The 13148-nt window shown below is 42.6% G+C and overlaps 1 protein-coding gene across 2 annotated transcripts in view; it reads left to right on the top strand.

The window, feature by feature from the left end:
• Nucleotides 1–13148, top strand: part of DGKD (diacylglycerol kinase delta) — a 61274-nt gene that overhangs the window by 7336 nt on the left and 40790 nt on the right. The window contains exons 1-3 of one of the 2 annotated variants that reach the window (XM_032990581.2): nt 664–684; nt 8412–8522; nt 9215–9295. In XM_032990581.2, coding sequence (XP_032846472.1) covers nt 8430–8522; nt 9215–9295 — 174 coding nt within the window. In that variant the 5' untranslated portion in view covers nt 664–684; nt 8412–8429. Of the gene's footprint in view, nt 1–663; nt 685–8411; nt 8523–9214; nt 9296–13148 lie in introns of those variants that run through there. The other variant, XM_032990584.2, reaches the window with a different exon arrangement.

Raw genomic sequence — 13148 nt, 5'->3', positions numbered from 1 at the left:
GTGACTGATAAAATAGGGTGGGCGTGCGTGTTGCCTGCTTTTCAAACCGGCCTCTGACGAGGCAGGTCAGAGCACTGTTTTCAAACGTGTAGATCTGTTGCTGAGGTTTTATTATAAATCAGTGTTCCGGGAACTCACACCAGCCCTTTCTGTTCTGTTTAGCTGAAAGTTAACAAAACGGTGTTCCCAGGGCTGTGCTAATCTTCCTTGTTGTTGCTGGTGCTGATCAAGATGTCTTGGCATGGTCAAAGGTATTTGCAGGACATTAAAACAGGGAAAATGGAAAAACAAATTAAAAACTTTGGAGTATCCTTTAAAAACTGTGTTAAATGGATGAGGAAAAAAAAACTTAAAAGCATAGGTTGTTTAATACATAAATATGGAAAATCTGATAACGACAGTTGTTACAGATGAGATAAAAATAAATTCTAAGGTACCTTAAGCATTAATTAAATGGCTGAAGGCCAAAAGCTGCTTTCTGCTCTCAACAGTGTAATCCCATTGGACTACCAGTTTGGAGTAAAAGGATCAGGATTTGGCCCTGCATCTGCCAGCCACTACCAAATAAGGCTCCTTGCAGAATTCAGTAGCAGAGTTGATGGGAATCCAGACATGGTGGGAGGAAGCTTTCGTTCTCTCAGCCTCCTCAACACAAGGGCAAAGGATTCAGTTTTCTTCCTCAAGGTATAACTGTCACTCTCCCATGTCCCGAAGTCCTCATACCGGTACTTTCTGCTGGTTTTTCCTTCCTACTTGGCCAAGATCTCCATGACATTTAGCAGGATGGGAAGGATGGGGTGGTTATGATTGCGAGGATGAGATCCGCAGCTGTACTCTGGATGTGCTTTCCCTTATGTTCGCTATTGTAATAGCACCGATGGCGCCTTCCCAGCCTGATACTCTCGTGTCAAATGGCCCTGACGTGCTGCTATGGTAAGTGCCTGACTTGTTCTACCTGCAGGAGAAGAGGATGGGTGGGCTGAGATGAGCAACGGTGCTTTTTGGTAATAACTTGGCTCTCTCTCAGTAAGAGTGTTAAACTCTAGTGGTACAGGCTGCAGCATTAAAGGGTTCCACGTGGAAAGCTGTGTTTCAGCAGCAGAGCCATGTGCTTCGGAGTTAATACAGGGAATTCCGTGGTGCTGGTGTGTAGCTGTGAGACAGGCATGTCTCAGAGATGAAGGTTTCACAGCAGTTAATGTGTTTCGACATTTTTTGTGTATGGGGAAAACGTAGTTGTGTATGTGTAATGTAAGATGGTAGAAAAAATAACAGTGTATTTTTCATGTTTGTCCTTAACTGTATAAAGTTCATGTTGTGTTAGTATCCTTTAAAATTTTATTCAATTTCAGAGTTTTCAGGTAGCTTTTAAACTGTTGCTTTTATGGCTATCTCTGTGAATGGATTTGAGCCCTTATCTTCCAGCTCTGCTAGAGTTTGCTGGGATGACTTGAGCTTCGTGCTCAGTTCCCATCTTGTGATAAATGTGTTTGGGAAGGATGCCTGGAGCCTATGGAAAGCATACCGAGGGCTTAAGCAGTTAGCATGCCAGGAGTTGTCCAGCTACTAACTCATCCTGAATCAGAGTGTACTGGTGTGTTTTTCATTCTAAGTAGCTGACCAGAGTATTCATCTGTTTTAAGTACTTTGCTTGGAGCTCTCTAACTGAGCTCATTCTACCCGGGAGCTGCGTGATGATATGCTGGTATGTTGTATTTCCTTTCCCATATATGTGCAACCCTTCTGCGTGCTTTCAAATTTGTTTTTCTTTGCTAATTTGTTCACTTCAGGTCTATGAGTACTCGTCCCTTTTAGAAGAGAATCATTCACAATTGTAGCAGCTGAACGTGATATTGGAAAGAAGCTGGTTCAAAGACCTGTTCTTTGTTTATTGGCTGCAGCATTAACTAATGAAGAATTAAGTGTTTGAGCATTTGTTTATGTGTGTCAAGGCAGATTCTAACTCAAGCTGTTTCAGTACTTTGTTTGATACAAACTCCTGTTTTTCACGGCTGATCTGGAGAATAAGCTTGCATTTCCTGTTTCAGTGACATCTCAGCTGCACTAGCGACGGATCGCTGCACGCTGCTCTGAATTCTGCTTGTCTCAGTAGCTGCAGAGAGGCTGTACTGCAAGCTGGCGGTCGAGCTTGCCCCTAGTCTCCCGCTGGGTATGTGCAGAGCTGGAGGTTAGGAAAGAGGGAGGACTGGGAGGATGGTCGTTAGGGGAGATTTTGCAGGCTCTTCCATGTGGTTGTATAGAGGTCTGTGCTGTAACCTGATATGGGTGCTTCCCAGTTTATAAAGCATAGGTTATTAAAACAAAATGGTATTAAACAATGTACACTAAAAGCCTAGACAGTACCCCCTTCATCAGTGGAGAGCTCGGCTTCTGTTACTGGATCGTTGACTCATAGCCCTAGCTTCTATTTTGACATCTGATTCCTGCGGCTGACCTCTGATTTTCTTTTCTTTTTCCCCTTCTTCTGGAGCCCTTTTATTGCAGTGAGTTCACATGTCTTGTCCTTTTGATACCAGTGGAAGAGATCTTAATGCAGTTTTCACTTTTGCAAGCCCCAAGTGCATTTAATGTAGAATTCCTAAACAACACTACACAACCTATAAATTCCTGTAGATCTGTATAGCTGTCTGTGTGTCCCATACTTAGAATTGCTTTACTGATCCAGATTTCCCCCCTCCAAGCTTCCTGGAGTTAATTTTCAGGGTGTGACCACTGTCTGGTGGAAGGATGTTGCTCTCGGATTAGCTTGTTAACCCCTAGCCTTTTGACCTTTCATGTCTTATTCTATGGGGTTAGTTAGATTTATTCCTGTAGTTTTTTTGTCGGATTCACTGTATTTCATTTGATTTCTAAATAACTATTAGTTCCATATTTATGACCACAAAGAGCTTTTATGGAACCACCTATTAAAACTGTTTTACCCTCAGTAAGGTACAGCACTCCAGATTTGTACCTGCCCTAGTGTGGCAAGACTATCTTGCCACGTTTAAGTGACTGCAGATCTACTCGATCTTTTTTGCCACAGGTTAACTAAAGTTAGTGATGAGATGAAGTTGCTTGGTCCCTGGGGATCAGCTGCCTGTGAGACTCCGTAGTAAGCATATATAAATGTAGCCTGTCAGTTCCGCATATGCTTTTCCATTTTTTATTTTTTTTTTCTCCTTCTCTGTGCATTTGATGCTTTCTTTAGTCAGTTATTTGTTGTTTGGCATCAGCACCCTGCTCAAAGTTTTATAGTAGGTACAAATAAAAACAGTCTGTGGCCTGAAGTTTTTACATTCTGAAGACACATGGAAAACAGAGAAAACCAGATGATGAGGACTTTGGTATTTGGGATTCTTTAGTTGCTATTTAGATAGTTTTGAATGATTTTGCTTTTACCTTGTACAGAGTTCTTTTTCTGTACTGGAAAGAAGTTATCAGTGAAGCAAAATTCTTGTTTTGGATATGCTGCACTGAATAACTGTCCCTAAGAATATGTCATGATCTCAGCTGTAAAATAGGTTGCATTGTTCTTCCTCGGTCTATATCGAACACAATTTGGAGCTTCCCTGTGCCAAAGGAGACTTGCCAGCCTGACAGCTGGGTACGGTTGATAGTTGCCTTCAGTCTGGCTAATCGGGTCTTGTTTTCCAGATTAGGAAATCAGTTCTATCAGGAGCCTGAGTTCCAAACGGGGCAAGAGGCTTAAGCTTCAGGAAAGGATGGGCTACTTCTGTGCTTCACATAGTGAGCAGTACTATGTGCAGGAGAACAAGGGATGCAATCTGAAAGTAGCTGAAATCCGTTGTAATAATTCTTAACTTTTTAACAAAATCATTCACGTTATCAGTATAGAAAGCATTTAATCTGTGTAGGCTGGCTCTCTGATCTCCTGATGTGGGTTACTGGCTACAGAGACACCTCAGAAAGTAATGTTGCAGAAAATACGACCGTATCTTGCTGGTTTTGTGAATGAGTACTGTTAATCATCTGGCTTCTTGTTCTTAGGAGGTGGGACTGTGTGAAGGGGAAGCAGTGAAGCACAAGGCTCTCCCTGTCTTAAGTCCTTAAATTAAGTCCTCTGAGTTGTTTGAAACCATTCCCATTGAGGTCAGTGGCAAAACTTTTATTTTGTCAGTTCAGGATTAGGCCTCAATGCTGCACCCCTTTTGACAGAAGAAATCTGAGAACATACTATTTCTCTTCCTAAATGTCAAGTTTTAAAAGGGGATGAATCGGGGAGAGGGCTTGGTATTGCTCACTGTGAACTTCTGCAGGAAGTTGCTTTTCTTCAAGGCCAAAGATAAATAGTGAAATGCTAGAAGTTTCTTAGGCCCTGCCTTTCAGCTGTCTAATCATGTTCTTTGCAGAGATGCTTAAGACTCTCTGCTTTGTGCACTGTTGCTTTAAGTTGTCAGTTTGTTCAGTAACCTTTTTCACACTGCCATGTAATATAATAAAAGGGGGTCACTGTTGAAACTAGTAGCACATCATTTTAGGCTTGATCCAAGAAGATACTTAATTTTTTCACAGTTTTGTCTGCCGATGGAGTGCCATGCCACAGGGCATCATGCTGGAGAGAAATTCAGCTGGATAGAAAGCAGTTTGGATAGTTCCATCACAAACAATTTTTAAATTTATCCTTGATAGGGTGCACATAATCAAACCTCGTGATGTTTCAGGGCAGTAGCTTTTCCCGTAGCATCCAATATATGACAATAAAAGTAGATTTAACTCTCCTTTTTTTGTTATGAGAGAAGTAATTTCACTTTTGCCTTGATAAATTACATGCCTAGTAATCTGATCTTCAATTTAAAAAGCTACAGAGAGGCTTGGGAGCAGAAATAACTGTTCGACTCCCCCCTTTTATTTCATTTGATAACACTCTGTTGTCAGGTCCTCTCCCCAGTTAATTTCCTTCAGCAGCATTCCTCTGCAAGTAGCAAGTCCTTTGGCTGTAAAATTAAAATAGAGGAGGAGAAAGGCAGCAATGTCTGAATCATTTTATAAAGTCATCTTGATCTTATCTCCAGCCCTTTCCGCCCAAACCCACCAAACTCTTTACTGAGCTGTGTGCCTATAAATAGAACAGCCGCTCTCGTGCAGAGATGGGCAGCTCTGAACCAGAGGCTTGTTTTCTCTGAGCAGCGCGTGCATGCGAGAGCTCGCTTCTCACTGGCCTTTCATGTCTGAGTTATGTAGCTGTGAGGTTTTCTATAGATAGAGGCTGGCAAATTACATAAACTGCTACTTAGGGAGGGGCAAGGTGACCTCTGGGATTGTTGCCTTTTGGTTAAAAAAAAAAAAACCAAAAAACCAACACCAAAAAAACCCAAAAAAGAGGGTTCTGTTTAAAAGAGGAATGGAGGAGTGCACGTCTTGTGCAGAGGTGAGTGAGCCCTGCCGAGGTGAGGGGAGCCGCCCGATGAGTGGCACTGGGGAGCTGTGGGAGCTGAGGGAAAGCAGGGGCGTTGTTTTGCTGTGAGTTGCTGATCTGGTGGGCTGGGCAAGAGTTTGGGCGGCCAGAGTGCCGCTGACCGAGCTTGGGGGGTGTGGGGCTCTGGCTGACCCCAGTTGAAGCAGATCTGCGAATAGGCGTAGCAACAGAGCTCTGGAATCTCCTGCAAGTTGCTATTTTTTGATCAGACTCCTGGCCGACTTGATAGCTTTGGGTTTTGCATCCTGGGAGTCTTCCCCAGGATTTTTAATTCCTCTCTGACTTTAGTTCAGGGTTTTTCAGAGTTCAGTAGCTACTTTCTCTGTCTCTATTTTTTAATTATATGTTAATTTTGTCCAAGGAATGCAAAAGATCACTCCATGTTTCTGTCTTAATCTGGAAAATCTCTTGCCACTTTCCCATTTTCTTCCCTGTAGAAAGTGAACTGCAGAAATGTGTGATTTCTTTTGCATGGTAGTTTAGACACTTCGCATTTGTCTTTGATACTCAAGTGCTGGAGGTTAAGGTAACTACAGACATAGATGTATATTGTAGTAGGATGCCGCAGAGTTGGGCAGTGCTGTTTGTTCCACTTGGCAGATGGGAGATGGAGACACGCAGAGCGAAAATTGCTTTATTGGGATCTCATAAAAAGTCTGTGGCAGAGTAGGAGCCTGAATGTACCTTTCTCAGTTCCAGATGCGTGCCTTCAGCTCTGGCTTTGCCTTCAGTGTCGTTTCAGCAAGTGATGCTCTTGGGTCAGTCTTGGAACTCCGTTTTCTCTTATAGCTGATGCTTCAGATTAAGATCATGGCTGAGTTTCAGATTCATTGCATAGCACCAGCTCTAAGTTAGTTTAACATGTTGTTTCTGGGTATCGTTGTAGTGTGTTTGACTTCCGGACCCTAAAGCCGCACCCAGATGCCTTATGGCTTCTTAAAGTGTCTTCCTACTGCTATGTTCCTGCTGTGACTTGTGGAAAACGGGTGCCAAGATGTCTTTCAGCAACCGCTTCAGAGCCGTAGGGAGCGGATGTGGGAGACAGCCATTTTTTGATACGAGCTTAGTATTTGATCATACAGTTTCATGATCTCTTTTCATTCTGCTGGAAATACTGTGGAGTTTGGCAATTCCTGGTTGAACCAGGCATGCTGAGTTGGTGTTTGTCTGAGCACTGGCAGGTATTTCTGCCAGTGTGCAGGTGGCTTTGTGAAATAAGACTGGGAAACAGTGAAGTTTGGGGTTCCCTAGCCTCGGGGTTGCCCAGGTCCCAGGCTCTGAGGTAGATGATGTTTATTTTGGAGAAGATAGAGGAGCTCTCACGCTTCTTCCCAGCGCAGTAGAGGAAGGTATGTAGTGGCTCCTATGGCCAGCAGCTCTCTTTCAGCTCTGGGGCTATGCAGGACCCTACTCTTTCCCAGTTGATGTGTGAGTAGAGGCATCACCATGGTGGTCCAGGCCCTGTGATCTCTCAGGCCAGTTTGAGGATGGCTCAGTCTAGCAAGAGAGAAGCATGTATTGTCAGACGGATGTTTCTTCTTACAGTCAGCATTTTTTTCCAAGTGCTTTTTGAGGAAACTTTGAGCTTGGCCAGGGCTAGTGTGTGTGGAAAGTATTAAAATCTGCAGCTGTTTCAAAAAGGAAAGACCCACATTAAAAATATATATAGCATTTTAAAAGCAAGTTTAGTGCCCTGGAAAGGATTTCTAAAACGAACTGAACCCTGTGGATCAGTAAGAGTATTTATTTTGTGTTCTGTAGTAGCCTGTCGATGTACGTTTAACACTGTGAATTAATTGATACTCATTGGTGACCTGACTCTATTACAAACCCGAGGTACACTGAGACCTCTGGTATGTTAAAGTTGTGTCATTTTCCTGGCATCAAGATACAGAATAACCTGTCTTACAAGATTGTCAGACCACTTGTTTCCTGTGTTTTACCTATGTTTATCACATTGGGCTCTCTAAGCCAGAAATGAGTTCCTGGGGGCTGTTTCTCGGGGAGAGAAGTAGATTTCTCGTGGTACTGAGGCATGACATAACTCTGTTTGCAGATTCTAGGCAATACCTTCAATCAGTAGTTTGAGGCTAAAGCCTTAGCTCTGACTTTTCTGCTTTTTGTCCTTCCAAGCTGCAGTTTTTGAGATTACTTTCATGTAGCTGTTGGTATTCAAAATCTGTCCTCAGTGAAGGAATCAAATGTATTTGACGAAGTAGAATGAAGTGCATGTGGATTAAATACATACCTCTGTGTATGCATAGTATGTGAGTGAGCATATGGGACTATGTATGCTGGTATGTCAATCTAGTTATAAAGCAGTTAAAGGAAAAAAAAAAAAAAAGACAGTGTGCGTAGACAGTTTTGGCACTCCAGCCCTGGGAAATGGCAGCCAGCCAGAGAGTACTGAGGCAGGGCCAAGACTATCTGAAGAATACCAAATGCTGAAGTTGGATGTAGCTCCTTCTTTGCTCTTGTTTCACTCTTCACCCTGTGGGCCTGCAGCTTGCCAGCTCTGTGCCAGGTAGATGCTGATAATTTCACAAGGCAGAACTGGAGATAGGGACAGATAGACTGTGGTGTGTATGTGCTTGTAATCAAATGCCAATTAAATGAAAGGCATAATTACCCGTGACTGAAATCTGACCTCAGTGAGTTTAACTGTTACACTCCCCCAGTCATTGATAGACTTTGAAATGTTCATTCAGTCGTTAGTTATTTCTCATTTTTGCTATCGTGATAGCACTGGAGAGAAGTATAAAACAACACCTCATTGTGATGGTTTAATCTTGCTAAATTTGCTTGCTTCTGTGAATGAATTTGTTGAGCACTTCCAGCAGAGGGCACTAAGATTATTGATCTCAAACTCGAGTCTTTTTTTTTTTTTTCCTATGGGTACATAGTGGGAGAGCATAAAAGATGCCTGTAAGTAAAATGTATGCTTCATCCCTCTCCCTTCCTTATTTTGTAGACTATCATAAAGGAGGGTATGCTGATGAAACAAACCAGCTCCTTCCAGCGCTGGAAGAGACGATACTTTAAGCTGCGAGGACGAACACTCTACTATGCAAAAACTGCTAAGGTAAGGTGTTGACAATACGTATGTGTCTGAGGGAAGAAAGTCAGTGGTGGAGCTTTGGAAGCAGATGGGTGTCTGTGAGAAGGCAGCCCTCAGTAGAGAAAAGAGCATGTGCTCTGTAAGCACCTTCAGGGTTTTTTTGTAGCTACTAGAAGATCCCTGTGTTTTGACTCACACTTGGAAATCCTTGTTTTTTAAGTAAAGCATCATGTGGACCTGTGATACTCATTTTTCAAGATTTTTTTCCCCCCTTGTAGCATTTTAGTAGGGAATGGGCTCTGAATCATTAGAAGCTGAAAAAGAAGGGAGAAAATATGAATGAAAAGAGGAAATGGAGGAGACAAGCAAGGCTAGAATTTATCAAACCAGAGCTGTCATGTGTCTGGGTTAGTACATTGATAGTTAACTAGATATAAATCTCCTTTCACAAGGACAAAGCCTACAATTACTTTTTTTTTAAATAATCCCTTTATAAAAATGAAGTCATTGTGTTCACTGAAGACAGGCAAGAGCGAGCCACAGTGTATGGAACTAGACTCCTGAGCCCTTCATGTTGTTGCTGCTAGGCCTTTCCTTCTGATCACAGAAGGCTGTGGTGGAGTGTGCTAGGCAGACAGAGAGGCCTGTCCCTTTGGGTCTGCTGCTTATACATTGGCTTCAATAATTCACTGGGGTTTTGAATTTTTTCTTCCCAGTCCATTATTTTTGATGAAGTGGATCTGACAGATGCCAGTGTGGCAGAATCCAGCACTAAGAATGTCAACAACAGCTTCACGGTAGGATTTTTTGCATTATTTTCCATTCTTTGTGCATCTTTTTTCCCACATCCCTTCTCTTTTGCTGTTTAAAAACATCTGAACAGTCTCCACAGTCTCTTTCACTAAAAAAAAAAACATAAAAACCCCATACACTTCCTTTTCCTTACAACATCATAACTCATCTCCATGCACATGGGAGATATCTTGAGTTATCATGTGTGGTGCTAAAACTTTGCATTCAGGGATTTTCTTACCTATAACCTAGGAGGGCTTGATATAACCCATTTACACAGTGGGACAGAAAAATTTGTTCTGCTGAGGGAGTTAGGAGTGATGTTGATGTTTATGCTGGAGATCTTGCTAAAAGAATTTAGTTTTCCCTTCAGGCCTTAAAATATGCAAACTTCTTTCTCTGACTATTTGTATGTGGTTGTATGTGTGTTTATATATGCACACTATATATAGTGGCAAAGCAAAAGGAGGAACAAAAAGAAGTCGCACAGAAGTAACTGTAATTGGTTTAGGATAATTGTTAGATGTGGAATATATGCTAAATATTTGCAGTTTGGAAATGTGGTGGTGAAATGTGGTGGTGTCACTGCTTCATTTTCTCCAGGCTTACTAACTAGAAGAAAAAAATGGTTGTATTTCTGAGCTGCAGTTGTTCCACAAGCTCCATTTGGGGGGAAATGCCTGGTGTGCAGAAAAAAGCTATTAACAGCAGCCACGCAGGGCGAGTGTCAAGCAGCAGGGTGAACTTCGGAGTTGGCTAACAGCAGTAACCTCAGTGCATGCAGCCTCGGAAGGGAGGAGAGAGAAGGGTGTGGGGACAGGAGGCAGGGTGAAGGGAGGAGCAATCCAGACGGAGGGAGGAAGCTGATCCTGTAGGGTAGTGGCTAAGACTGAGCAGTGTGCCTTGCATGGCAGCAGTAGTGACCCACTGCTTTAAACATCTATCAAAGGATGTTTCTATTACGTAGCTGTAGCTTTTTGCTTTATAGTACATGTGCAAAGCAGCTATGGTGCCCACCCTATGTCCAACTGAAACTTCAGTGCCTTCTCAAAGTTTGAAAACACTTTCTGCATCCATAATTGGACAAGTAGGAGGCACATCTGGGTCTAAGAGAAAGTATCGATACCGGGTGTCAGTGTCTGTGCACAGAGAGAAAGATTCTGCAGTGATTTCAGTTGAGGATACATTTGGAAGAATGTGAAGTTATTTACCTGTTAATAAAGCATTTTTGGGGGGAGAGTTCTTGCTTCGGTTTTCCCTTATGTAAATAAAAACTGATTTTTCAGGTAAACAAATGTACTGTTACTGTTTTGCTTATTATTATAATTGGGAAAGATCTAATCTCCGTCAGGGACGCTATGTGTAGCGACAGGAGGAAACAGTATGTTTGCTCTCTCATATTGCCACATCTGAGTCCAACTGTGAAGAGTTACTTCCATGACTATGGCATCAGGCTCTGCCAGTCCCTGCCTTCCATAGTGGGTAAATAGTATAGGATTACTTTGACATTCAAGTAGCAGATACAGCTTGCACTGTCTCCAGCTGATCACTGTATCATGGGGCTCAGGTAACTTCAAGAAAAACATTCTCCTCTTAATTTCTATCTACTCGTTCTGTCATGGCTAACAGAGGGGTTTGACTGTGGTTTACCATGAGCTATAAAAATACTTAGAAAATCAGAAGGTTGCCTAGTCTTGCTGCTGTTTGGTCTGCCACATCACTGCCGTCAGTGCTTTGGATTTCTTGCAGTTTTCTCATGGTTTTGAGAGTGCTCTGTTCCCCCCCTGCATTTCCTCAGCTTGGTTCCTTTCTAAAATTTGGAGCTGATGCATTTTTTTTTCCTGTTTCAAATCAGTGGGATTCACTGTTGAGTTTTTATCTTAAACCGAAAACATCCAACATTTGATGTTGTATAACAGAGACAGTTATTCTGAAGTTTGAGATGTTCTGGTTTTTTTTTTTTTTTTGTTTCTGTATTTTCTTCAATGGAGACTGATTGTTTGGGATTTACAAAAGAGTAGTTTCTTTCTGAGGAAACTCATCCTTTGTCCAGGCATATGTACTGCTTAACATATGGATTCTGCAAGTCAGGTTGCATGAGTGACACTCCTAAGGTATTAACAAAGGAGGTGGGAAACAAAAACACTACATAAACCACTTAGAGGAGCGATGTGGATCCAAAGCAAAGAGGTAATAGGGGGTGACCAGTCAGAGACAAACTGGTGAAAGGTCAATAAGAAGCATGGGAAAGCAGCACCATGAGAGAGGAAAACTGGAGCGTGGAGCCAGCAAAGGTTATGTTGCATAAATAGAGGAATAATGTTAAAAAATGTAGCTGCCAGTAAACCTTTTACATAGGACATTAGTCTGACAGCTAATTTGTTTGCTGTCAGCAGGCAGGAGAATGAGAAAAGTGAGTATTAAATGCAGAGCTCTTCTCTAAAAAGAAGAGTGTGTAATACAGATTCCACTGTTGTTTACTTAGTTGATCTTGCATAGATTTCTTCAGTAAGTGTAGCCTGTTTGAAATGAGGACAGTTTTCAGATCTGCTACCCCGAGTTAATGGATATGTGCCTATAGAATGGCCTGGGAGCATGTGACTGGGGGCATCTTTGAGCTTAAGATGTTGCACAGCTCCATCCCCTGAGAGGTGTGAGGAAAAGCTTTTTGTTTAGCTATTGTTCCTTTAGGTCAGGCAGTGTGGCTGCAGAGTTATTTAGCAGGAAGCCTCTGGGAACAAATCATATAGCAGCCCCACGCCAGGCCTTTCTTCTCTCAGGAGGAATGTAGATGTAATATTTGCTGGTTCTGTCACATCTCTGCTATCTCTGTCCTTCTAAGTCATCTGTCTATAAGATAAATTCTTTTGGGATGTCTGGGCTGTAAGTGACTCATTCTTTGCATGTGTTGTCCCTTAGTATAGGTGCATAGATCTCTCACCAGTGGATTTTCCTAGGGCTGCTGTCTTTCACAAGGCCTTAGAGAGGATCTGCTGTGGTACAAACTCAATAATAAGCATGTCCTGGTACTTCAGACCCATTTATCTCAGAGAGAGTGGTCGACTTTTAGCCTGGATTCTTGCCATCAGTGTGTGCCTACATTTGTGTTCCTTACAAATAGAGCAACGTTGGATGGCTGAGGTCAAAACCTGACCCAGGCTTCTGAGCAGAGCTGCCCCAGCCATACCCTCAAAACCTCTTGTGATTTCTGAAAAGTAGATGATTTGGGATCATGTTGGGCTCATTGGATCTTCCTGGTGAGACTTCAGCTGTTTCCATGAACAGTTTTTCCTTGGACAGTGCAATTTCGTGGTAACTTGATTTATTGATGTGCCCACCTAACTCATTAGCCTGAAGTTGCTTTATGAGCATCAAAACAAAATAAGCTGTGAGGGTGAGTTCCATACTTCAAGCCTGGAATAGTTTTTTCTCTGGATCATGCCAGGAAGCCTGGGCTTTGGAGATAGTTCTCTCAAAATGACTGCTTTACCTGTGTCGTGGACCTGAACCATCCAGCATGCCCATTCTTCCCTACAAAGCCTGTAAGGTTTGGGGGGGCACCAATTGCTCTATTGTCTGTTCCTCAGGCCAACACTTTGCCACCACAGCTATCCCCTCAAGAGGCTTTGAAAGTACTTTGGGTCATCTCCTTAGGTCCATTTTTGTAAATGTTTCTGTAGTAAACAAATGCTTACTCCCGAGGCTGGTGTGTTGGCTGAAGAGGTGCTGTTTTCTAGGCGGTGCCAACTGAATTAAGCTTGCTGCCTTCTGTGCAATTAGCACAGCTGATGGAGTGAGTCCTTTTCAGTTCATTGACCCTTTCCTGCCTTGTGCAGGATTTGTGTAAAGCTAAAGGGG

Source organism: Tyto alba, unplaced genomic scaffold (genome assembly GCF_018691265.1).
Source record: "Tyto alba isolate M040663 unplaced genomic scaffold, T.alba_DEE_v4.0 Super-Scaffold_10, whole genome shotgun sequence".
Classification (NCBI taxonomy): domain Eukaryota; kingdom Metazoa; phylum Chordata; class Aves; order Strigiformes; family Tytonidae; genus Tyto; species Tyto alba.
The sequence above is the reverse complement of the archived record's forward strand: the minus strand, read 5'-3'. Positions and strand labels throughout refer to the sequence as shown.